Consider the following 26,459-nt stretch of genomic DNA (forward strand, 5'->3'; position numbering starts at 1 on the left):
GCCCTCTCGACCCCCCCAGCCCTCCAGACACCCAGGCCCTCCCGAACCCCCTTGGCCCCCCCAGTCCTCCAGGCCCCCCAAGCCCCTCAGTCCCCTGAAGTCCCTTAGCTCTCCCAGACCCCCAGCCTCCCAGCCCCCCCAAGCCCCCTCCAGGCTCCCCCAGCCCCTCCAGCTCCCCTAGGGCCCTCAGTTCCCCCAAGCCCCTCAGCTCCCCCAGGCTCCCCCAGCCTCCCCAGCACCCCGACCCCTCCAGGCTCCCCAGCCCCCCAGGCTCCCCCAGCCCCCCCCCCCAGGAACCTCGCCCCGGGGGACCCGCACCGCGTGGACTGCCCTCTGTGCCCCGGGAAGGGGCGGGCCCGCGGTGCTCCGGGCAACGCCTTCGCCTCCGGCCAATGAGGAACGCGCGTGGCGCCGCGGCCGTCGCTCATTGGCTCCCGCTGGCCCCGCCCCCGCGAGCGCCCCGCCCCGGCGGCCGCGGAGGTCCAGCGCGCGGAGTGCGGCCTGCGAGCCTGGCGGTCGGCGGCCCCGCGGGCTCCTGCTCCTGCTCCTGCTCCCGCTCCCGCTCCCGCTCCCGCTCCCGCTCCCGCTCCCGCTCCCGCTCCCGCTCCTGCTCACGCTCCCGCTCACGCTCCTGCTCACGCTCCTGCTCCTGCTCCCGCTCCCGCTCCCGCTCCCGCTCCCGCTCCCGCTCCCGCTCCCCGCGTCTCCGGCCCAGTCGCCGCGGTTCCGGTCGCACCTGCCCCCGCGCTCCGTCCCCTCCGCGGCCCGGCATGCAGGAGCCGGACGCCGCCCCGAACGGCTTCCAGCCCCGCTTCCCGCACTTCGCCACGCAGGCCATCCACGTGGGCCAGGAGCCCGAGCAGTGGAGCTCCCAGGCCGTGGTGCCCCCCATCTCCCTGTCCACCACGTTCAAGCAGGGGGCCCCCGGCCAGCACGCGGTGAGCGGGGCCCGGGCGGCGGGGGGGGGGGTTACCCGGGGGCGGGGGCGCCGGCGGTGTGCGAAGCCGAGTGAGTGCGAGGCGGTGTGCAAGGAGGTGTGCAAGGCGGAGTGCGAGGCGGTGTCCGAGGTGGTGTGCACGGCGGAGTGCAAGGAGGCGTGCGAGGCGGTGTGCAAGGAGGTGTGCGAGGCGGAGTGCGAGGCAGTGTCTGAGATGGTGTGCAAGGAGGTGTGCGAGGCGGTGTCCGAGGTGGTGTGCACGGCGGAGTGCAAGGAGGTGTGCGAAGCGGTGTCCAGGTGGTGTGCACGGCGGAGTGCAAGGAGGCGTGCGAGGAGGTGTGCGAGGCGGAGTGCGAGGCGGTGTCTGAGATGGTGTGCAAGGAGGTGTGCGAGGCAGTGTCTGAGGTGGTGTGCACGGCGGAGTGCAAGGAGGCGTGCGAGGCGGTGCGCAAGGAGGTGTGCGAGGCGGTGTCTGAGGTGGTGTGCAAGGAGGTGTGCGAGGCGGTGTCTGAGGTGGTGTGCACGGCCAAGTGCAAGGAGGCGTGCGAGGTGGTGTGCAAGGAGGTGTGCGAGGCGGCATGCAAGGAGGTGTGCAAGGCGGAGTGCAAGGTGTGCGAGGCGGAGTGCACAGCCGTGTGCGAGGCGTCTGCATGGCCGTGTGCAAGGCGGTGTGCAAGGCAGTGTGCACGGCGGTGTGCAAGGCAGCGTGCACGGGAGGGGGCACCAACCTGCGGACCTTCCTGGCGCTGACCCTCTGCCTTCGCGGCCCGCTGATCACATTCTTGGAACAAGTAGGACTGGAAGGAACAGTGCGTCCCACTGTACAGATTTGAACTGAAATTCATGTAATTTTGGCAAATTGGCAGTTCAAAACTGAGGGTCATAACTGTTGAATTACCTTTAGCAGCAAAAATCATAAAGCCGGGGTAGGGAGTCAACTAAAAAAACAAAACAAAACAAAACAAAACAAAACACCCTCAGGGGGCACCTGGGGGGCTCCTCGGTGGAGCCTCTGCCTTCAGCTGAAGACGACCCCAAGGCCGCAGGATCGAGTCCCGCCTCGGGCTCCCTACATGGAGCCTGCTTCTCCCTCTGCCTGTGGCTCTGCCTCTCTCTGTGTGTGGGTCTCATGAATAAATACATAAAATCTTTAAAAAACAAAACAAAACAACCCTCAGGATCTGATAACTGACCTGGGATCAAGATCATGCTCAGTGGCTGTGCTCAATGTTAATAGTGATTGAGTAGCTGCTAAGGGCTAGATACAGACCTGCGTGTCATGTGTCAGGTGCGTCACAGGTATGGTCGGGGATGAGCCTCACGACAACCCTCGTCTGGATAGGTTCTCATTTTTCCCATTAAATAAACAGATTTGAGAATATTAAGTAGCCTAACTGAGGCCGCATGGCTAGTAACTGGTGTCGCTGGGATTGCAGCCCTGCTCTAGAAGCTACGCGGAGGCATTAGGCTACACCCTGCTGTGCTCCAGTAATTCTGCTAATCATCTGACCCATTGCATCATTTAAGCAGTATGGTTTAGTGATTCACAGCATAAGTCACCGGAGGGCTAGGTTTGAGTGCTGACCCCACCTCTTCTGATCTGGGTGACCTTGGGCAGGTTGCTTAACCTCTCCAAGCCTCGGGTTAATCCTGAGTAAATGCAGTTAATCATAGCACCTACCACATAAATTGTTGATATTTATGTTAGACTTTATGGTGCATTATAATTGCTCAGTAGTTTGGTATTTCACGGTGTTCACATTTACACCTTTTCCATTCGATCCTCATAGTAGCCAGGTCAGAGGGCAGGGACAGGACACACTTTTTTTTTTTTTTTTACAAGGAACTGACCCAGAGCTATAGATAAATGAGTTGTAAGGTTTTGAAAGAGCAGTACCTATTAATCCCTTTTGGTAATACTGACGAGATCCTGGAGTATTAAAAGTTGCTGAGCTTTTAAGGAAATTAGTTCAATAAACTTTGTAAGTCCAAAGCTTGGATTACACTTCAAAAACCTCTTTAGCCTGTCATGCTATGTGAGTTTAGGAAAATTCTTTTAAACTTAGCCCCTTGTTTGGTGAGGTAGAGTTCTAAGGGCATTTTTACAGTTGGTTTAGGTTATGTCCAGCTACTTTATTTTGGAACCAAAACGGGGACGCAACCTGTTTTCCAAGTTTACAGTCTGTTGTTGCTGCTGTAGGCTCTGTGAATGTGTGACTGTCCAGGTTTTATTAGGTCTTGCTACAAAAGTTAACCATTTAACCAGAAATCAATAATTAGATATATTCAGATAGCCAACGGAGGTGATGAAGTCTACAAACACCAAACACACCTCTTAATACCTTTAAAAACTCCATGAAGAGCCCTAAAGAGAATCTGAGGAGCTGAATGAGAAGGAGCTGAATGAGAAGCACCTGTTTCTCCTAGTCCATTGGAAAGCCATCGAATGGGTGTGAGGGTCGGGATTTGCCACTGGGATTCGCCTCCCATCTACCTCCGAAAGTTCAATCTCTGCAGTAAATCCTCATGGCAACAGGGGTGCCTTTCTGTGGCAGTAGCCACCTGAATCCGCACAGACTTTTTTCTGCCTGGGGATCACATCTTGGAGGTGATGGTAGGGAGGGATGAGGATATCCCGAAACCCTACTAAATAGGTCTACTCAGTTTGTCACAAACGACAAAACAAACAACCAAAACTTAAAATATATGTGTGTGTACCTATATCTATAATGTATATATACACCCATTACTAGTACTGGGAGCTCCCAAATCCTAAACAATCTGTAAAAAGTGGTTGTTGTGTTTTGTTGTGTGCTATATGAGGCACTGAGAGAAAATTGTAGCATTTTCAGTCAATGTTTAAATCCTAGGTTTGGATACTGGTTCCGATGCTCCCTAGGACCTTTGGCTTCATTTTCCTAAAAAACAGACCACGATATTAAATAAAATGACTGGATGAATATCCCTAGTATGGTAAATGTAAAAAGAGCAAATTAAAAAAAAAATTACTGTATGTAGCCATGGTGCCAAGAATTACCCTGTATTTTTGAGTCACTTTCGTCGAGCCAAGATCTGAACTTGGAGCATTTGTAGGACCTGTTGGTAGTTTCTTGTAGGACGCTAAACAGGACTTGAACCACTTAGGTCTTGGGAAATGAAATCTGGGTCAGACCTAAGTTTACTCTGTTGGCTCTGGTAATTCCCTTTTCCTGGTGTCCCCAGGTTAATGAGGAATAATAATGCTAATAATGCAAACAACCGTTTCTCTAGTAGTTAGCATGTGCCGGGCACCACGTAGAGAACTTATTACACATAATATAATTTTATCATCACAACAATTTTACAGGATTAGTTTCTTTGTATTTTATTCCCATCTTCAGGTACCGAGATCAACGTCAGGGAATGTTCAGTAGCTTACGTATGTGGCGTTCAGCTCGTAAGTGGAGCTCTAGCATTCTAATCCAGGCTGGTGGGCTTCGGGGCCTTCTCCCACCGCTGCAGCCACAGGACTGTGCAGCTCCTATTTAATGGCAAGACGTGTCACAGCTAAATAGTGGAAAATCACGATGGTAGGAGGAACCCGTAGTTGTGGAGGGGTCTGTGTCAGGACTCTGATACGGAAACTTAAATCTCTTAAGATAAACTCTATCTCCTTTTCTTCAGGGCTTTGAATACAGCCGTTCTGGAAACCCCACCAGGAATTGCTTGGAAAAAGCCGTGGCGGCCCTAGATGGGGCCAAGTACAGTAAGTGGTTTCCACTTCAGGGTTCGTGGAGTCTAGACCCCGCTCTTCCGCCTATCAGCAAAATCAGAGGCACAGAACTTAGAGTCGGAAACAGATAAGGATTAGTCAGTTCAGATTTTTTTATTTTACGAAGATGTTGAAGATTTTGGCCCAAGGGCGTGGAGGACAGGCGTCATACGCGTGCGTGTGATTGTTGGGCAAAAATACGTAGGAGTTGAGGCAAAAATGGCAAGACTTTGCCGTTTACTAGTCCTGTAAATGCACTCTTTGTCTGCACGTGTCCGTGTAAACGAGTAAATATTAACGGAGTTTCGTAACACTACCTCTGAGCACTGCACAACCCGGGCTGCATTTACCTGCTGCCCTGCGGGGGGCCCCCAGGGATTAGGGGCATTAGGGGTTAGCCCCTTGAATCTTCTCATGAAGGGAGTGGATGACTGTTAAATCATCTTCGTATTTTTTATATAAATTATATAAACGAAGACGGAATGGGGAAGAGAAAATGAGTTTTAGGAGTTTTCTCACAGCGTTGAGTGTAGGGGTTGGAAATGTCTGTGGGGGTTTGGGGGTTTGGGGGAGGTTTTTCTTTTCTTTTGGATGAGGGGAATTCTTTCTGAAGACTCAACCTCGCTGATGTAGTGGTTGCCCGCAGGTGCGTGAGGTGCGCGCTCCCAGGGCTGATGGGGCTCCCAGGGCTGACAGGGCTGACAGGGCTCATGGGGTTCCCAGGGTTGACGGGGCTCCCAGGGCTTACAGGGCTCCCAGGGCTGGTGGGACTCATAGGGCTGATGGGGCTCCTAGAGTTGACTGGGCTGATGGGGCTCCCAGGGCTGACAGGGCTGACGGGGCTCATAGGGCTGATGGGGCTCCCAGGGCTGACAGGGCTCCCAGGGCTGATGGGGCTCATAGGACTGACGGGGCTCCTAGGGTTGATGGGGCTCTCAGGGCTGACAGGGCTCCCCAGGCTGACGGTGCTCATAGGGCTGACGGGGCTCTCAGGGCCCCCCAGGGCTGAAGGGCTCCCAGGGCTGACAGGGCTCACGGGCTGACGGGGTTACCAGGGTTGACAGGGCTCCAAGGGCCGATGGGGCTCCCAGGGCTCCCAGGGCTGATGGGGCTCCTAGGGCTGATAGGGCTCCTAGGGTTGACGGGGCTGTCAGGGCTGACAGGGCTGACAGGGCTCCCAGGGCCAATGGGGCTCCCAGGGCTCCCAGGGCTCACAGGGCTCACAGGCCGGTGGGTTTTCCCACCAGCTCTGGGACACCCGGGGGCTTTGACTGAGGTGACAGCTTAGCCACAGAGCTGACCCCAACCTAGACTTCATTGAGAAGATTTTAAGAGTCACATTTTTCAAGTTAATTGGACTCTCCCTTCAACCATTTGCAGGCGATTTTTATCATGAAGGGGATGTGTTGATATTTTGTCAGGATATTTCCTTCCATGGTATTTAATGTACGCAGTGCCAGGCGTGTTTGTTTTTTTATTTTTTTAATTTTTATTTTTTTATTAATTGTTTTAATTGTTTTTGTTCTCTATGAGGTTTCGGGATCATATCTGTTTAAAAGAGATTTACACTTAAAAATAAAAAAAAATAAAACAAACAAACAAACAAACCAGTTTTTCAATTCCGCAGACACCTCTCAGGCCTGATTTTGGGTTTTGGATAGCCGTGTGGTCAGTGAGTGACTCTTACCTTGGCTCTGAAGTTTTATGTTTTTTTTTTTTCAGTTTGTTGATTTTCAGGTTTTTCAGTTTGTTGATTTTAAGCTGTAATTGAATTGGCAGTTGGCCTTTCATCTCAGAATTTTGTAAAGAATTATTTCTTTGAAGTGTTTCAGAGAAATGTTACCACCAAAGCAGAATTAGGTGTTTTTTTCTCTTAAAGATATTTTAATTTCAAGGAATTAAAATTAAAGGGGGGTTGGGTACCTGTATTCATCAGGGGACCCCTCGTGACTCAGTGGTGCTGGCTGTCCTGAATCGCCAGCAGAGGCGAGAGCACAAGCTAATGCAGGGAAATACTGTCGGTGTTTTTCAGCCCAGAGGTTTGACTAATTGGTTTACTCTTCCCTTGGCTTTCATTTTAGGTTTGGCCTTTGCTTCAGGCTTAGCTGCCACTGTGACTATTACCCATCTCTTGAAAGCAGGAGACCAAATTATTTGTATGGATGATGTGTACGGAGGTAGGTGACCTGTCTCATTCAGGTTGCGTCAGCTGATATCTTAAAGACAATAAAGTGGGTCCTGAAATATATTAATAATGTTACCAGGATTATGGATCATTTATTATCTTTAAAAATTATTTTAAAGATTTTATTTATCCATGAGAGACACAGAGAGAGAGGCAGAGACGCAGGCAGAGGGAGAAGCAGGCTCCATGCAGGGAGCCCGACGTGGGACTCGATCCCGGGACCCCGGGGTCACAACCCGATCCAAGGGCAGACGCTCAACCCCTAAGCCACCCAGGCATCCCCATTTATTATCTTTTAAAGGTGTGATGGACACCTCAGTGTTGGCCCAGACCTGGTAAAGGAAGAGTGTAAACATTTAGAGTCTATGCTCTGACACTTGTTTATTAATTTTTTTTTTAACTGCTGCTGGAATGAGGATGTTAGTTGTGATCAACTTTCAGATACCTTCTGCTTCAGAGAAGATGGTGTTTAAAGAGTGTTCTAGTGTTATTTAAAATGTTTATCTGCAGTGAAGATGAAGTATAGCCCAGGTCACTCTCAAACAGCTTATCTCTACCCACTTCTCTAGCCTCCCTGCACACTTACGCTTGCGGTTTTAGGGAAACTTTTGAAAACCTGTTTGAAGTATGGACCCTTTCCCTGGAAAAGTGGAAAAGTGTACTTAAGACTACAGTCAGTATTTCTCATTTTAATTTTAGGGTCAAGGGTCTTACCCCTTGCAGTCCGTCATGGGTTCAAATGTAAGAACTTTCATTCTAAACACTTTTTAGTGCAAGTTATTTAAAGTGAACAATTTAAATGGAAGTTATTTAAAGTGGTGAGACAGGTTGCCCTTACCTTCAAGCAAGACTTGATTTTATGCCCAAAACAATAGCAAAAATTTTTATAAAGATAGGGATATGGATTCCAGATTCTCCCAGATAATTAAAATGTGATTTCTAGAATATTATCATTTTATCTGTCTCCTATTAGTAAAAAGTCAAATATGTAAGTTCCTTGAAGTAAGGACTTACTCTTAGCAATCATTTTAACCCTCTTAGAAATTTGCGGTGCTTTGTATTTATCGTTGTTCCCTGATTGTTTGTTAAATAGAAATGGTAGAAAGAGCACACCTTTGGTTACTTTTATAGTGTATTATAAAAAAAAACCTCATGGCACACATAGTTACTGAATCTTGAAATTTGCTATTGATTTTTAACAATTCCTTACATTCTTTTTCAATCACATTATGTAGGGTCAGTCTATATAGCATCAAAAATTCAGTATATCTTTGATCATAAAATACTTTTCCTCTTTTCCTTTCTTTTTTGGTTGGCTATCAATAACAACAAATTTTCCTTTAAATTTGCCTATGTAAAAATAAAAATCAAATCCAGAACAGTGTTTGTAAGACGAATTATTCTAAATGAATAATTGATCTCCTTTCACCATGAAACTGTAGTTGTTTGGTTTATATTGCCTCATTTATCTATAAAAGCATTTAGAACCACATAACAAAAAGATTGAGAAAAGCTAAAGAATAATAACCAGTTTTTTTCTATTATCATCAAAGTATAATCAGACTGAAAGTTTATTTATTTAAAAAGATTTTATTTATTTATTTGACACAGAGAGAGAGAGAGAGAGAGAGAGAGCACAGAAGCAGGGGGAGGCAGAGGGAGAAGCAGGCTTCCTGCTGAGCAGGGACTCGATCCCAGGACCCTGGGATCATGACCTGAGCCAAAGGCAGACGCTTAACCCAGGCGCCCCTGAAAATTTATTTTGAACATTTTATTGATATTGGTTCATTTATTTTAAATTTGAGTATTAGGAAGAAATTGCTAAAAAACCTATTGATGTTTCAAGGAGCATGCCACTCAATGTCTGAAGAGTAGAATTTGTGTGTTTTCAGAAACTTTTTTGCTTCATGCCATTTGGTACGGATATCAAGTGTGTTTTATTTGACTCTTTAACTTGTAGTTTAAAATCCAAGGCTTATATTCTTTATTATACAAGATAGCCAAATGATCTAACCCACCTAGAATTGCTGTCAGTTGTATTTTTATTCGCGATTGACACTTCTTTATATTTATAAAGGATTTGTACCTATAAAGAATGAACATTTCTCAGTACAGTGTCCTTTCTGTTTTGTCTGATTTTTTTGTCTGCCTCAGGTACAAACAGGTACTTCAGGCAGGTGGCAAGTGAATTTGGATTAAAGATTACTTTCGTGGATTGCTCCAAAATCAAATTGCTAGAGGCAGCCATTACACCAGAAACCAAGGTAACTCAGTTAGTTTTCAATTTTGTCTGCTTTCTGGGTGGCGTTTTGTTTTCATCATTTTGTTTACCGGAGGACATAATTTCAGTTTAAATAACACATTTTATTAGAAGCCATTGGAAACCATCAACGATATCGAGATGGGCCTGGCTTCTCCAGGATATTATTGTATAATGGATGGGCACATGAATTCCACAGCAGGACCCAAGTTCTAATTCTGTGTCATAGTTGGTGTGCTATCATGGGCAGATTATTTAACCAAAGTCTCAGTTTCTTCATCTGCAAGATGGGGGTAATTGCGCCTGCTTTATAGAACGGTGGTTGTGTAAATTCGATGAGGTAGGGCGGATGAAATGCTCAGTACAGGACCCAGCACAGAGGAACTTAAAAAAGATCTGTGAGCAGGAGTGGACAGCGCTGTGCTGCGGTACCAGGCTGGTCTTGGGAACAGAAGTCATCACAGAGACTGGGTTGCAGAAAAGGAAGCTTGCCAAGACCCCAGACCAGACCCTAAGCATCCTGGCTTTTTAAGAATTCTAAGCGATACTTCAACAACATAACAGTTGCAAGAAGAGAATGGGCCACAAGCAATCTTTAGCCTCGTCCCGGGAAGCTTGTACGCCACCGGAAGGTGTTTTGTGCCCGGGTGAATGGCATATGTGATATTCTTTCTTGGGGCCTCATTTAAATTCTGCATGGGTAAAAGAAGGCCCGGTGTCTTTTCTAAGTCAGCCTTTTCCAACTTTCTGTTAATGATTAAACGGTTTGAATTGTATAATCAAGATTATGCCGCAGTGATCAGTGATCGCTAAAAAGTGAAAACCTTTTCCCACCCAAGTAATTACTTTGAAGATTAACACACGGGGGAGCTTTGAGTGATTAAGGTTTGCTTTCAAGGAACTTGTTTTTTATCCTGCTTAGGAGGAAAGATACTTATTAAAATAGCTGGTCTCAGTGTTTCTAAGGGAGAAAAGCAAAATGTGAGTATGTTAATCCTGGTCAACAGAACTTTATGTAGTGGCTCTCTACTGACTTGAATTAATACATTTTTCCCCCCTGAAATATCTGCCTCATTGTATGAAGTAGATTTTCTTAAGTCCCCGTAAAATCAACTTTGTATTTATTCCTTTCATTGTGATTATTTTTTATCATGAATAGGAGTAATAGATTCTTGCCCAGAAATAACCTTGTAGATTTTTTAAATAATTCGGTTCTTGTAGACCATGCATTATTTTAACTACCTGAACTTTTCTACAGTGAAACTCTAGAATGGGAAGAATTTTAAACTGTAGGGACATAGTTCATTTACACAGTGACAAAAATCATTAACCCTTTTACAAAGAAGGCTGTAGGTAATGCCATGCAACACAGTGGCATCTTGTTTAACAAAAGGAATTCTCTTTTCTTTGGTCGTTAAAGTTACTGTCAAGCATCTACTATGTGTCTGAATTGTACTAGGTTTTGGGATGTGCTAGTGCCTCTTTCTTAAATGAGCTATGACCAGGTTCTCTCTTCTGCACTTTAAAACCCACGCTCTTCAAGTTCTGGGTGCTTACTTTATAGTTTCTAATGCAACTGGCGCTTTTTAAGTTAATATTTAAGGTGCGTTTGGCATTATAGGCATAGTTCTCTTTAATGAAACTCCCAGGCTATAATCTCGGTGTTGTATGTTATTTACTTTGGAGAACAAAATTCTTAGACACTGAATTATGTCTCTGAACTTGATCCTCTTTTTAATGGAAAGTCCTTACAAGAATTAGCTTGAGCACTTTTCTGCTTATACGTGACATTACCTCATTTGATCTTTATAACAGCTCTATAAAATATCATCAGCCCTACCGTACAGATGTACAATTCGGGGAATCTGGAGGGTAGTTACTTAACTGTGGCCTCTCAGAAATTAATGGGGGCTAGGATTCAGATCCGAACCTTGCAACCTCATCACCCACGCTCCTCCAGGGCAGTGTGCCACATGGTTACAATAGATGGCACGTATATCCGTGCAGTATATTTTTCATAAACTATTATCATTTATTGAATTGTTTTAGCTTGTTTGGATTGAAACCCCCACAAACCCGAGCTTGAAGATGATTGACATTGAAGCCTGTGCACACACCGTTCATAAACGTGGCGACATCATTTTGGTCGTGGATAATACTTTTATGTCAGCATATTTCCAGGTAAGTGAAAATAATTTTTTTGGCATGATTAGAGGACTATAGACACCTGTAACTAGGAAAGCAAAGACTTATTTATGTTAAAATCATTATCAAACTCATGGAATCTAATCATAGTTACTGATTAGACAAATAATTAAAATGGGACCTTTTCTACCATTAGCTAATATCTTTTCAATCAACCCTAGGTTCATGTCTGATATGGGACTTTGTGTGTTTTAAAAGTTGTCTTTATTAAAGCTTTTAAGTTCTCTTAGGATGTGAGAACTCTCTGAAGAGCTGGCCTTATTATGTGATTCTTATCTGTCAGTGCTTTATAAATAATAGGGACTTTAATGTTTATGAGCTGGTAATAAGTCCATTATGATGTTTTTTATATATATATATGGTGTGACTGAAAAACATATATATGTTGCATATGTAACGTATATATGTTTATTTTTAATATATTAATGTATTATTAAGTTATTAAAATATATAATTAAGCTATATAATTTAATATATATTTAAATGTATTACATAATATATGTAATATATACATTATATCATTAAACCTGGCTAACCTTCCAAATAAATGGAAGCTAAACTGCATGACACCTCAGTGTACATCACACATATTATTTCTTCACTTTGCTCCTCTCTGGTGTCTCTTCCCTCAGTGCCCCACAGGCTATGGCCAGCTCCCTATAGCTTTACCTCGTTTGTATTAGGAATTTCTACTGCCTGTTTCACGCTGTAGCTATAAGTACCAACGCCTTTATAATACTCCCTTTAAGCCATCTCTCACTCTTTTTTAAAAGACTTTATTTATTTATTCATGAGAGACACAGAGAGGCAGAGACACAGGCAGAGGGAGAAGCAGGTTCCCTGTGGGAGCCCGATGTGGGACTCGATCCCAGGACCCCTGGGTCACACCCTGGGCCCAAGGCAGACACTCCACCTCTGAGCCATGCAGGTGTCCCTAAACCATCTCTTTTCCTGCCTACCCCTTTACGTACATCTCTTCCCATCTCAAACTCCCCCTTTCATGGTCCATTCCTTTTCTTTTTTCTCCTACTTTTTTCTGTTTTGCTCCTTTGGGTAGATCATCTAGGGATCTTTCTATAACTGACCAGTTGTCTGCCCTTTTTCCCACATGTTTTCTCTTTCTTCCCTCCAGGTAGCTCAATCTGTTTCCTTTCCTTATTGGGAGCTAACCTTCTTCTCGCTCTTTGCTTGCTGCCTGTACCTTATGATCATTCTTATTACACTTCCTGTACTTTACCTTTACTCTGTCGAGTTCCTGAAAGCCCAGCTCATTTTCTGCTACTCTTAAATTAGGCAGATATTTAGAGCTCTATAGTTAATATCCCTCCCCCCAGCCCACCTTGTTCTGGGTTCCCGAAGTTGGCGCAGGCTGCTGCCTTCATGCAATTGGCCAATTCTTTGGGAGTTTGTATAAACCTGTTCTTCACCTTCCGTTTTATTAAGAAAGCACTACTAGGTTTTATCTTGTTTTCCTCAAACACATTTCCTGGCTACACTGCATTTGGATAGCTTCATGGTCCACCTGCCTTTGGCTCACCATACAGCTTTGGCTGCTTCTTATATCAGGTAAAACAGTCTATTTCCAAGTGAAGCTCTCCTGGCCTCATCTATTTGTCCCAGGTGATTTTCACTCTTGAATTCTTTATCCCAACTCCTTACCCCGTATACCACTTATGCTAGGCTAGTTAACACAGCCTAGGGTTGCTCTAGCTGAGTCACAGTGAGTCCTGTATATTCCCAAAGAGGTTGCATGAATTATGTTAGCCTGGGCCTGCCCAGATTACTCATCAGGCCTAGCCCTTTTTTCCCCCCTTTACTGTCACTAAAATAGGTCCAGTTTTTCTACCTTTCTGAAGCCCACATCACATTTCCTCATGCCAGGGTCTGCAATTTGCTTCATTTCAATTTGGAGTCATTCCAGTTGAGTTAATCAGAATCGTGTTGTCCCTCAGCAGCCGCATGTCATAGTTCCATAAAGCAGATCTACAAAGGTCCTCTCGTTATCTTACCTTCACGAAAACTAGATATATTCTCTTTCTTCCCTGCCGTTTGTCTTCTGGATCTTCTGAAAATGTCACAAAAAGCACAATGGGCAGGCCATCGTAAAGTTTCAGAGTTCAAGAGTAGAGCCTCTGGATTCATACAGTTTGGTATGAGTGCTAGCTCTCCCAGCTTTTTAATCTGAATGATCTGTTCCTCCCTCCCTTCCTCCCTCCCTCCTTCCCTCCCTCTTTTCCTGCCTTCCTTCCTGCCTTCCTGCCTTTTTTAGAGAGGACAAGATGGGAATGGGGGCACAGAAGAGAAAGAGAGGGAGAATTTTAAGCAGGCTTCACACCCTCCACACCCAGTGTGGAGCCCAACAAGGGGCTCGATCTCCCCACCCTGAGATCATGATCTGAGCTGAAGTCAAGTCAGATGCTTCACTGACTGAGCCCCCCAGGTGCCCCTCTTTTGCTTTTCTTAGTCTTTTTTCCCCAGCTGTACAATGAAAATCTTTAAGTACTTATTTTATTGAGTCAGGTAAAATATTTTATATAGTGCTTCACTGGGATTTGTGAAGTACTTAATGTGGTTCTTGGCATATAATGAGGTCAACAGATGTTAGTTATTCTTCTTCATTTTTTCATTTTCTTTTTTTTTTTTTTTTTAATTTTTTTATTTATTTATGTCAGTCACACACACACACAGAGAGAGAGAGAGAGAGGCAGAGACACAGGCAGAGGGAGAAGCAGGCTCCATGCACCGGGAGCCTGATGTGGGATTTGATCCGGGGTCTCCAGGATCATGCCCTGGGCCAAAGGCAGGTGCCAAACCGCTGCGCCACCCAGGGATCCCTATTTTTTCATTTTCTTTGGACCACAGAGTTTAGAGAATGTTACCATTGGGAGAGACCATCATCTAGTTTGACTCTATCACTTTGGAGATGTGCAAACACCTATGTAGAGAGTGCTTCGAGTAACACCTGGCTTAAAACATCCTATTTTTGAAACACCCCAAATGAAAAGCCCTATAGCCCCTGATACTAACACCTTCCAAAGACTAAACAACTGGTGAGGTTCATACACACACACACACACACACACACACACACTTTCCTTTAAAGAAAATATAAATAGGCTCCTGGCTGGCTGTCAGGAGAGCATGCGACTCTTGATTCAGGAATGTGATTTTAAACCCTGTGGTGGGCATAGAGCTTACTTTTTTTTAAAAAAAAAAAAAAGATGTAAATAGAAAGATGATAATATATTGTTCAGTGAATAAGTTGATTATAACTTTAATTCTCACTTATAAACAAAGAGATTTTAAGACTAAGGGATTGAATTGCAGGAAAATCAGATGAAGGAAAGCAAATTTCTTTCTAAGTGACTTTACGCTCGGCAAAACTAGTATAATAAGAGAGTAATTAAGAAAAAAAGAGTAATTAAGAGTTAAGATCATGGCACATCAAGTGAATGATCACAGCATATAGTATCAGGTTTTATTATTTTTTTTTTATTTTATTTTTTTAAAGATTTTATTTATTTATTCATGATAGTCACAGAGAGAGAGAGAGAGGCAGAGACACAGGCAGAGGGAGAAGCAGGCTCCATGCACCGGGAGCCCGACGTGGGACTCGATCCCGGGTCTCCAGGATCGCGCCCTGGGCCAAAGGCAGGCGCCAAACCGCTGTGCCACCCAGGGATCCCTAGTATCAGGTTTTAATGATCAAAATCTAAGCATATTAGTTTTCTTCTCACTTGATGTAACAATGGCTAAGTGTTTACGTCGACTGCTTTATATGTTTACTGAGTCATAAAATGTCAGCATCTCTGCATTGTAAAATTTAGTGATACACTTAACTTAGGACCAGCCGACAACTGCTCTAAAGAAACAATTTCAGGAGACCTGTTGACCTGAGTTCACTTGCTATTTCCAGAAAATTTGTGCTTTTGGATTGAATATTGGGTCCAGACTTTGTATTTTTATTTGGTGGGAGAGAAAGGGGAAAGATACCATCAGAGACCCTGGAGAACTTTAAGATGCGTGTACTTTTTGAAAAGTTAGAATAGGGATGACATTTACAACAGCAAATTGGCATGTCATGAAGCATTTTTGAAAGAGATTTACCATTTAAAAAATGAAAATCTTTTGTTCCTTTTAGCGGCCTTTGGCGCTGGGAGCTGATATTTGTATGTATTCAGCGACAAAATATATGAATGGTAAGGCATACGTAGTCTACACTTTGAGTATTCCTTTCCATAGGTAGATGAAAATACCCAAAGATGTGTTATGTTGATCCTTTTCCTTCTATTATTCAGGTTTTTGTTGTGAGTCATGTAGAAAGTAAAAAAAACTGTACTTCGGATAAAATATGGGATTTCATTTATAGCAGACAAAACTGTGCCCATGACCATGAACAGAGGATTAAAATTTACTCAAAGACATTACAGTTTTATCCTACTGACAGCTTAAAAAGAAACAATTTTTATGTGATTTTTATTTTCATTGTTACAGATACGGCTTTTGGTACTGTCAGATTGAATACAGGTTTTTTAAAAAAAATTATTTATTTATTTTTGAAAGAGAGAGAATGAGCATGAGTTGGGGGGAGGGGCAGAGGGAGAAGCAGAGTCTCCCTGAGCAGGGAGCCCGGTGTGGGGCTTGATTCCAGGTCCCTGGGCCAACACCAGCTGAGCCACCCGGGCATCCTCAGATGGAATACAATTTATTTAAACTTATTCTGTAGGGCTTTTACCAGAGAGTTTTTTCAAATGAAAGTCACCTTTTTAAATTTTAGAATGAAGAATAAATGTATATTGTTTTTAACTTAAAGGTTTTTGTTTTGCTTTTAGGCCACAGTGATGTCGTAATGGGCTTAGTGTCTGTTAATTCTGAGAGCCTCCATGACAGGCTCCGTTTCTTACAAAATTGTAAGTATTAAAAAGCCTGCATTTACGCTTATCCTCTTAGAGAGACGACATTTGATATTTGTAGTTCCACTAAATGTTGTGAAGTGATGGCATTCTGCTAAATTTGGAAGAAATGAGAAATAGAGGAGAAACATTCTGGTTTTTAAAAAAAGTAGAAAAATTGGAATATAAAAATATAGTTAGAGCATAACCGGGCTTTACAACATGACTCAAGATATCAGTTCTGTTATTTCTCAAAATCATGTTAATTTTGACCATAATTGGGGAAAGCACAACTGAATTTTTAGTTTTCAGACTTACTAGATTTTTTTCTTTAGATAACACATTTGGAATGATGGCTTTCTTACACTGTATCTTTTATATCTGAAATGGTGGTTAATCTTAAATAGCACTTAATATATAAACTCATATTTTTTAACAGATGTCTAAGTACCATTTCCTGTTTAGATAATTTAGTTATCTCAAGTATGGGTAATTGTTTATTTGAAGACACTTAGATTAGCCATTGCGATTTGACAGGTAAGACACACACATAATTAAGAATAAAGTAAATAAGTATGAAATAAATAAATAAATAGAGGAAATAAGCAATAAAGTAAAAAAGAAAGAAAAAAAAAAGGCCCGGAGGAAGAAAACCAAAACTCAGTGCTTAATAAGTTCATTTATAAAACATTGAGGTGAGATGTGTATCTGGGAGGCAGAGTAACTCCTAGGCTGCTTTAGACAAAAGCTAAGTTGCACTGGGGGAAAATTAAGATATTTCTATGGGACAGAAGAGAGAGTGAATTCCTGTCATGTTACCTGATTCTTGGTCATCATTTTTTTATCGACAAAAATCATGTCTTTCCAAACTTTTCTTGGTACCTGAACAAGATCCTCATTAGAGTCACTTTTGAAAAAAAAAAAAGCTAAGTTGAATGTTGGTAGAACCAGTAACAACAGGAACTGAGGCTGTTTTTCTCTACATGTTCAAAGAAATACAAGGTTCAGCTATGGGCAGTGTGTCCTTGAGTGGAAATCATGGAGAGGACTGTGTGTGTTCGTATTTGAGAAGTTCGTGTTGTTTGCAGGATATTCATTTCCGCTCTCGTCCCGAAGCCCAGGTCTTCGAGCATTCTTTATGCTTCGTTCTTACGCTTCTGACTTGATATGTTAACTTCCCCCCGGAAACGCCAGCGTTGACCTGGGTAGCCCGCTTCGCAGTCACTAGACTGAAAAAAAAGGGAGTGAGAGCATCTTCTGGGTCTCTCCCCACCTTTCAGATTACCCCAGGATATGTTCATTTTGCAGCTATTGGAGCAGTTCCATCCCCTGTGGACTGTTACCTGTGCAATCGAGGACTAAAGACTCTACACGTCCGAATGGAGAAACATTTCGAGAATGGAATGGCAGTTGCTCAGTTTCTGGAATCTAATCCTCGGGTAGAAAAGGTCATCTATCCTGGTAAGTTAATATGATTTCTTTTCTTTTTTTTTTTTATTTATTTTACTTTTAATTTTTTTTTCTTTTCCTTTTAAGATTTATTTGTTTGAAAGAGGGTGTGTGCAAGTAGAGGGAGGGGTGAAGAGAAAGGGGGGGGAGAGAATCCTCAGCAGACTCCCCACAAGTGTGGAGCCAACACCGAGCTCAGTCTAAAAACCCTGAGATAGGGGAATCCTGGGTGGCTCAATGGTATAACGCCTGCCTTCGGCCCAGGGCGTGATCCTGGAGACCTGGGATCGAGTCCCGCGTCGGGCTCCCTGCATGGAGCCTGCTTCTCCCTCTGCCTGTGTCTCTGCCTCTCTCTGTCTCGTGAATAAATAAATAAAATATTAAAAAAATAAAAAAAACCTGAGATAACGATCTGAACCAAAATCAAGAGTCAGGTGCTCAACCAAGCCGCCCACGTGCTGCAATGTTGATATGATTTCTTTTTTTTTTTAATTTTAATTTTAATTTTAATTTTTATTTTTTTAATTTATTTTTATTGGTGTTCAATTTACTAACATACAGAATAACCCCCAGTGCCCGTCACCCATTCACTCCCACTGCCGTCCTCCCCTTCCACCACCCCTAGTTCGTTTCCCAGAGTAGGAGTCTTTACGTTCTGTCTCCCTTTCTGATATTTCCCACACATTTCTTCTCCCTTCCCTTATATTCCCTTTCACTATTATTTCTAAGCACCTGTGTTTACACTAGGATTCTGTGGGTCACCCTAGGCATTCTGTGCATGACACCTGTTGTGAGGTAGCTGTGTGTCAGGCTCGGTGCTGGGTCTGGTGGTGAGAAGATAGGCATGGCCTGTGTCCTGGTGTTGCCTGAGGTCTAGAGGCTGCTTGGATGTTGCGAAGTTGTGTGCGTTGGGTGTTCCAGTGATGATCCTTAGCTTGGAGGCTCGGCTCAGTGTCCCAAGATTGCAACTTCCAATCTTGGAAGATTGGAAGATTCCAAGATTGTACTTCCCAGTTGGTCTGCGCCCAGGCCTTGGGTCTGCCACTGGGCATGAGCTCTACCTCTTACCTGATTCAGGTTGGGACTGGATACTCATCAAATTGAGACTTGCTGCTTACGCACCACAATTCCCCAGAAGCTGTCTTAACTTCCTTTTCAAATTTTTTCACCACTGCCAGCTCACGTGGCCTTAGTGGGCGTCTATCACTCCTCGAATTTATTTTACCGGCCTTTTAATTGTGGTGGCTTTAAGTAATTGGTCACTTAGGATCCTTTTGATGTTTTAGCATCGTGGCCGTGGGTGGACAGGGGAGTGACGCTTGCTTCCTGCCCCCGAGGAACTTAGATAAACTAAGGCAGAACTACGCAGGAGGTGAGACGCTCTCCGTGTCCCCCAGGGAGAGAGCTGTTGGCGGCTGTGTTTTGAGTGGAGGGAGGGAGAAAAGCTTTGGCCTGCGTCTTGAAGAGTGAGGCCACCTGTTAGAAGGAAGGGTGTGGACAGGCATTCCGATTCTTTTTTTTTTTTTTTTTTTTAAGATTTTGTTTATTTATTCATGAGAGACAGAGAGAGAGAGAGGCAGAGACACGGGCAGAGGGAGAAGCAGGCCCCACACAGTGAGCCCGATGCGGGACTCGATCCCAGGACCCCGGGGTCAGGCCCTGGGCTGAGGGCGGCCCTAAACCGCTGAGCCCCCCGGGGGCCCCCGACATTCTGATTCTTTCAACAAATGTTTATCACTTGCCAATGACGGAGCAAGCCCTGGACTAGGCTCCGGGGTCCAATTATTAACAAGAGAAGCGGATCTCTCCCCGCGGAGCGGGTCTGGTAGGGAAGACCCATGTTAAACAAGAAATCACAGGATGATGCGCTTAGCAGAGGGGCGAATGTTCCAGGCTAAGACGACAGCTTGTACAGGGTCCAGGTGAGGAAGGTGCGAGCCGCCGGGGCCAGGGGAGCCGGGGAGGTGGCGGACGCGCCAGAGGGCCGCTGGAGGCGGTCGGGCCCAGGTGGGGCACCGGAGGCGGCCTGGCCCCGAGCCGTCCTCCCTAGGCTTAGGCCCACGGTGGATGTTATGTTTCCCTGCAATTCCCTGTTTGGCTCTAACGAGACCTTCGCTGTGCGTCCCGGCCGCAGGGCTGCCCTCGCATCCTCAGCACGAGCTGGCGAAGCGTCAGTGCACCGGCTGCCCGGGCATGATCACCTTCTACATCAAGGGCACACTCGTGCACGCCGAGGCGTTTCTCAAGCACCTCAAGGTAAAGCTTCAGCCGCCTCTGGCACCGGCGGGGCAGCTGCGAGGCCACCGGGCGCCGTGGCCGTGGCCGTGGCCGTGGCCTCCCCTGATGCCCTGGCTTTCCAGACTGTCAGAAACCGAACCCCTTTTCCCAATGAAACACTCCGTGACGCTTCGGAGTAACCTGTGGCCGGGACACCGAACAAAGGCTCCCGCCAGCCGCAGCCTGGGCCCGGGCCCCGTGGGCCGTGGGCAGGGACGGGGGCTCCGTGGGGCTTTCACGTTGGCCGAGGGCCCGGGCCGGGGACAGGCCCCCGCGTGCACCGGGCCCAGGGAGCTCGCAGTCCTGGGTCCCGGGCCCCGCATCCAGCAGGTGTCACGACTGGGCCGCTGCCACATGAGTCGGGGTCCCCTGCTGTGAGAAGTGGCACGAAAAGCAGAAAGAGGGGGGCATGCGACTCAGTACAGCCGGGACAGTAGTTGGGGATTATTTGTAAAGTTCTGTGACACTATAACACTAAATACAAAACCGGGTTTTTTCTTTTTCTCCTTCTTCTTTCTTTTTTTTTTTTTTTTCCCCCGGTGTGTGTTATGTGCCCAGGAGGGAGTAAGTAAGCGCAGGCGACTTGGGAGACCTGTAGCGATCTTTATTCAAAGGGCCCCCGCAGAGCCAGGTCTCAAATGTAGTAATTCTGAGGTTTTAGGGCTCACGTTAGCTATTACTCAAGTAGAAGAACAAATCAGGAAGCTGTGAGACATTCACCTTCCTCAACTTGTGATGTTTTAAAAGTTTTGCACACCCCATGTCCAAGCGGTGACATCAGTGATTTTTATGTTCATTTTTCTCTCTGGGTCTCTCTCCCAATTTGTATTTTTTTTCATGATCCACCACCATTTCTCCACCCTCTCTGTCCAGGGCCATTTTATTAAAACCATTTAGTTTTATATTTTTGTTGTAGTGAAAGATCCAAATGAATGTTTTCTTTGCCGTAGCTATTTACTCTGGCTGAGAGCTTGGGAGGATACGAAAGTCTTGCTGAGCTGCCGTGAGTATATATTTTTGTTTTTCCTCCGTGTTTTAACTCTGATGTCAGCTTTTACAATTGCTTACAAAAGAATATGGAAAAATCAGGAGCAATTCAAGTCATTTGACAATAAGAAGAGCATCGCGCTCTCTAATCAGAGTGAACCTCTGACCCAGCAGCTTGGAGACCCTGATGAAACCCAGTGAGCCACTTGCGTCGCCTCCACTTGTGCTTCTTTCCCTTCGGCCGAAGGCGGACGCGATTCCAGCGGAGTTATATTTTAGGATCTCTGACCTGCGACCCGGGGCTGCTGGTTCTATCCCACCCCGCCCTGGAAGGGAGGTTGCGGGACTTTGTATTAGGAGGGCTGAGGTCCAGGCTCCTTGGAAGCAGGGACCGTGTCCGATGAAATAGCCTCCGTCCCCCCGACGGTCAGACCGCATCGCGGCCGAAACCTCGAAAGGCTTCGTGTATCTGCAAGACAAACCCAAAATCTACTTGCCATTCCCAATCCAGTCAATTCATCTGATTCTATCAAGCACCAGAGGATATTGGAAGATGCAGCCTGAGATCAGACGTCCCAGCAGCTTATTCTGTAGACAAGGAAACAGGGATTCAGAACGTTTTGCCGATGACTCAGATGCCACGTAGGAATGTGTCAGCGGCTTCGTTCTTGAGGCTTTGGGCTTTGTGTAGAAACAATGAGGGGAGGGAGGAGTAGCCTAGGTCTGGATTTGGGACCTGCTCCACCAGTTACTCACCTCTGAGCCTCAGTTTTTTTCATCCATAAAAATGGGATTAATGATCAAACTATAAGTTACCTTTGACTGATTACCTGTCCCATCGAGCATTCCTGAGCTGTACCCGGATTTTATTGTATGAACCTCTGCCCGAGTGATGTGAATATTGCCGTGGTAATCACATCATTACCCAGTAATTTTCAGGAGTACTGAGTGTACCTGGTATGCGTCTGTGTTTTAATTTTCATAAACATTTCTGGAATAGCTATGTTCTGGAAGCACTGTGAAGAGTCGGGCAATTTCATATAAAGTCTAAAAAAAAAAAAATAAGGTATGATGCCCAAATAATGAGGCTAATCCAGATAGGTTTTTGTGAGTCTTTCAGGAAGACGCCTGCTAATAAGTCCGGATGCACAAGAGGGCACACTCGGCATATGAAATTGGGTAATTTTTCATAGTCCTGAAACGTGCATTACTTTAAAGCTGTCTCAAAAATGATTCCGTTAAGGATGTGGTTCGCAGTGGCTGGGCCCTGAGCTGCACCAACCGGCGAGGCCATAACCCCGACGCCTGCCAGTGGACGAGTGAATTTAGGTCAGGGCTTGTCCGCCCCGTCACCCTCATTCTGTGAGGGTGACAACTGCTGCAACGAGTACAGCATTGCAATAGGGGAGGGAAGAAGCAGAGCCAGCGTGCACGGGGTTGGTCCAGCCTAACAACACGTATGAACCGTGCAACCTCCGAGAAGTTACCTGTGTCCTCCCAGTCTGTTTCCTCGGTTGTAAAAGGTGGATGGCCCTGTCCTCGGCTCTTAGGGTTGTTATGGGAACACGGGGAAAAAAAATGTCCCGAAGCCGATGCCTTGATTCATACCAAGGGCCCAATAGATGTTAATTATTATTAGGAAGTATTATTTTTTATTAGGCATCTAGTACACTCCAGGTACTTGCAGATGCTTTATATGTGTTCCTTCCTTTGATGACTGTGATAAACTTTGGGGATGGGAGTTCTATCACCTTTTATTCATTAAAAAAAAAAAAAAAGAATGAATGCACACAAATGACCCAGGAGAGTCCCTGCCTCGTGGTGAGCCTGTAATAAATGATAGCTATTATTGTCATTATTATTTTGCATAAGGAAATTGATTCTGAGGACAGGTGCCTTTCACAAGGCCGCACAGCCAGCGTGTGGAGAGGCTGATTCGTGCACAGGGCTGGTGTCAGAGGCGTACGTTGTTTTTAGGTGTACGCTCTCTCTCAAGGAATTAAAAGGCAGAGCATTTAAGGAGGACGTTGGCAGGTACAGCCGCAGTAGAGCGATGAAAGAGGAGACGCGATTATGTCGCCCACGTCCGAGATCTTGCATCCGTGGATCTCAGGCGTGATCGGACGGAGCCACTTAGGCCTCGATGTTGCTGGTAGCGTAGACCCTTGTGTTTCTGAAATTGTCAGAGTCTTTGGCTTTTGCGTTGTTGTCTGGGGTAGAGAAGAATATCTCACTTTTCTTGGTTTCCCAGTTCTTGCCGTAGTGCCTGACCCGTGGTGGGTGCTTTAGCTTTATCCGTGTTAGTGACAACGATGAGCCGCTGGATAGGGCCGAAAACCCTTCCAGGCCTCTACATCCATGGGTCGTGTGCTGGAATTCCTAATGCTCCCCGGCTGCCACCGGAGTTCTCCCTGGATTGCCTTTCCCCGAGCTGCCTCACACGGTGCCATTCTGGATTAATCCATGGGTCAGGAGGGAATCAGTCCTGGCTGGTTCTTGGTCCAACAGGCCTTTGTAAGTCCAGCTGCTTGGGCCGGGGGTATGGAACCTCTGGCCAAGGCCTCTTTCAGGCAGATGCTAAAATCTGCAGCTGGAGGCTGTCTTTTCCCCTCTTGCTTGGGAGTCTTGATTGCCACCTTCCCTGTGTGGATGGAGTGTAGAAAGGCTAAAAGGTCATAGTTTTCACTTAAGATAATGACTGGAAAAGATGATTTTTACAATTCCTTATTTTTTGGCCTGTGAAGCCTTATAGGCATAGGAAGAGCTTGATATTTAGAACAGAAAAGCCCATTGACAATAATCGCAGTTTATGAGACAGATACAATATAGTGATTGAAAATGTGCTCATTCTTTTCTTTCAGGGCAATCATGACCCATGCATCGGTGCCTAAGAGCGACAGGGATGTCCTTGGCATTAGTGACACGCTGATCCGACTCTCTGTGGGCTTAGAGGACAAGAAGGACCTACTCGAAGATCTAGATCAAGCTTTGAAGGCAGCAGTAAGTTTAACTATTCTGGTGCTTGTGAGCCTAATCTTGGGGGGTAGTGGTCACTGTTTTATTTTTTAAAGATTTATTTATTTGAGAGAGAGAGCGCAGGGGGCCGGTGGGGGGAGAGAGAGAGAGAATCTCAGGCCCACTCCCTGCTGAGTGCAGAGCCTGGCTGGCGGGGGGCGGGGGTGGGGGGGTGGGGGGGGGTGGGTGGAGGGCTTGATCCCATGACCCCGAGATCATGACCTGAGCTGAAGTCAAGAGTCAATCGACTGAGCCACCCAGGCACCGTGGTGTCATTGTTGATACAGAGGGTGGCCTCACTGAATTCGGATGTTTTCCTGTGATAGACGGCGTATAGACGTGTGCAGGGAACTCCGCTGAAGTGCAGATTTAAACAATGGGATGGTATTGAGAGAAGAGTCCTTAGAAGACGTGAAGTCTTTGCCTGCAGTTCTAATAACATACTTTTCTTTCACTTTTAATACAGCACCCTCCAAATGCAGGTCGTAACTAGCCTTCCAGAACTGCTAGTAGAAGTTGCCTCCCAAGAAGATCAACTCTAGATAATCGAATGGACCATTAATGAGCCTTTGCAGGATTTTCAAGTGAAAATTTAGAGACACCTCATTACTTTTCAGAGCTGTAACCTTCCGGGGATCCTCCTTGTTAAAAGCGGTTTCCTCTTTCCCTTATTGTAATTGACAGGTCAATTCTGTTAATATCCTTTTGATAATTTTGGTATACATTTGCCTCTGCAGGAGGTGGGGTTTGTGCTGCTTTTGGGGTTGTGATCTTTTTTTCATAGCTTAAGATTTATATCGATCATGTTTACAATACAATGACAATTCATTTTCTATGTTTTTCTGAAGAATTTAAATTATTAAATGAATGTTCTTAAATCAAGAGTGATTTTTGCTATTGTTGAAGACAGCACTCAAAACAGTGGTTTACAATTAATTATCATAAGCCAAAAAATCAAATACTTGAAAAGCCTACTGTGAAATTCTGCTGATATAAGGTTGTACTTACTATTTAAAAACAAAATAAATCTAATTACCAAATGCATCCCATTGTGATATTCCTATATTATGTGGCATTGACTTGTATTCTTGGGCCCTTTTAATCCTCAAGTCTTAGGAGATCACGGTCACTTGCAATAATTTTTGTAAACTCAACTGTATAAGTATCATGTCCAAATCTTAGTGTTTGCAGATCATAGAGTGTGTCATGGGAGGTCAGAAGGCACTTTTATAGAGAGACGTACCGCTTTTGATGCGTATATTATATGTAATAGTAAACTTAGCGAGCCTAAAGAAAGAAATACTTAAAACAGCATCTTTTAGAGTTCAGTGCATAGTCAGCAAGCTATTGTTAATAAGCCATAAGTCAAATAGATTTTTTAAATTGTTTTTATAGTCAAGACTCTTAGTCATTTGTTTGCTATTAGCATTTGTTTCACCTTTAAGAAGCACACATTGAACTTGACTAATACTGCAGGACAGGAGGTGAATACGTAGGCCATCTGTTACGTATTGTTCACATTTTGAATTACATGGTAGCGCCTGGAAATTCTGGCTGTGTGGGCAGCAGCACCTTGAGCCTATACCTGGGTGCTGTGGAAATAACGACCAACTAAGTCGGAAAAGGAAGCACTATCCGTTCTAGGCTTACAAGGGAGTCAGCTATTGTCCCTCGTGATTTGATAGGGCCTCAAAGGGAAGCAGAGCATAAAAGGTAGAAATCGTCATATCTGCTGATGTAGACGAGAGGCTGACATTTCCGTATTTAAAACTGTCAGAGGACCTTTAAATGGGTAACATTAAATCACAGCCAGAAAGGTTAAAAAAAAAAAAAAAGAAACCTAAAAATTAAAAATTAGGGCTGCCAGAGGAGTGGAAAAGCTTTGTAGTGGAACAAAGCGAAGGTCTCAGGCAGGCCCCAGCAGGGGGCTGTTGGCCTGGGGAAGCCGCAGGCCGCCCCGCTTGAGGTAGGCCGTCTGATGAGACCGGCTAGCGGGGCAGCTCGCTTGGCAGGTGGGCCTCAGGTGAAAACGGACACTGCAGCCAGGGAGGCTGTCCGTTATCGACCACGTGCTGGCCATTTGGGGCCGGTTGTTTCAGAAGTCAACGTCTGGCTTCCTGGATTGTCACTAGAGCTAGCCGTCGGGTTTCCGCAGGCAGGCCCCCTCAGCTGCTGGTCATAGACAAAGGGTTTTCCGCGGGAGATCACTAGGTCAAAGTTCTAGTTCTAGACTAGTCTAGTTCTAGACTAGTGCACACACTAGGTCAAAGTTCTATTGTTCTATATGGTGCAGCCGCTGTCCGTGTGCATGTTCAGCCCCTCAGCTTCGAGCGAGCAGGGCCCCCCTCGTGTTAGGGTTCTCCAGAGGAGCAGAGCACAGAGGCGGGGAGAGGGAGACCGAGAGTAAGTTGAAGGAACTGGCTGATGCGGTGAGGTGGTGTGGGGCTGGCCTGTCCCAGCAGGGGCGCCGGCTGGGGGCTCCCCGAAAGGAGTAGCTGCTG

The 26,459-nt window shown here is 45.4% G+C and overlaps 1 protein-coding gene across 2 annotated transcripts; it reads left to right on the top strand.

Moving 5' to 3' along the window:
- The first annotated feature begins 469 nt into the window (after positions 1-469).
- On the top strand, positions 470-25,002 carry CTH (cystathionine gamma-lyase). 2 transcript variants are annotated; one of them, XM_077905014.1, is made up of 12 exons: positions 470-938; positions 4,601-4,682; positions 6,770-6,865; positions 9,028-9,137; positions 11,183-11,314; positions 15,480-15,537; positions 16,171-16,248; positions 17,539-17,691; positions 19,814-19,935; positions 20,907-20,959; positions 23,805-23,943; positions 24,425-25,002. In XM_077905014.1, the coding sequence occupies exons 1-12, from the start codon at positions 771-773 to the stop codon at positions 24,449-24,451; spliced, it is 1,218 nt and encodes a 405-aa protein (XP_077761140.1). In that variant the 5' UTR covers positions 470-770; the 3' UTR covers positions 24,452-25,002. The 2 variants fall into 2 exon arrangements, with proteins under 2 accessions (XP_077761140.1, XP_077761141.1); XM_077905015.1 differs by lacking the exon at positions 470-938 and adding an exon at positions 4,488-4,506.
- The last annotated feature ends 1,457 nt before the right edge of the window (positions 25,003-26,459 follow it).

This window comes from Canis aureus, chromosome 8 (genome assembly GCF_053574225.1).
Source record: "Canis aureus isolate CA01 chromosome 8, VMU_Caureus_v.1.0, whole genome shotgun sequence".
Taxonomy (NCBI): domain Eukaryota; kingdom Metazoa; phylum Chordata; class Mammalia; order Carnivora; family Canidae; genus Canis; species Canis aureus.

Coding starts and splice junctions, on each gene's coding strand:
- CTH (XM_077905014.1), top strand. CDS start 771: ATGCAGGAGCCGGACGCCGCCCCGAACGGCTTCCAGCCCCGCTTCCCG. Junction 4,683..6,769: donor CCTAGATGGGGCCAAGTACA/GTAAGTGGTTTC, acceptor CTTTCATTTTAG/GTTTGGCCTTTGCTTCAGGC. Junction 9,138..11,182: donor CCATTACACCAGAAACCAAG/GTAACTCAGTTA, acceptor GAATTGTTTTAG/CTTGTTTGGATTGAAACCCC.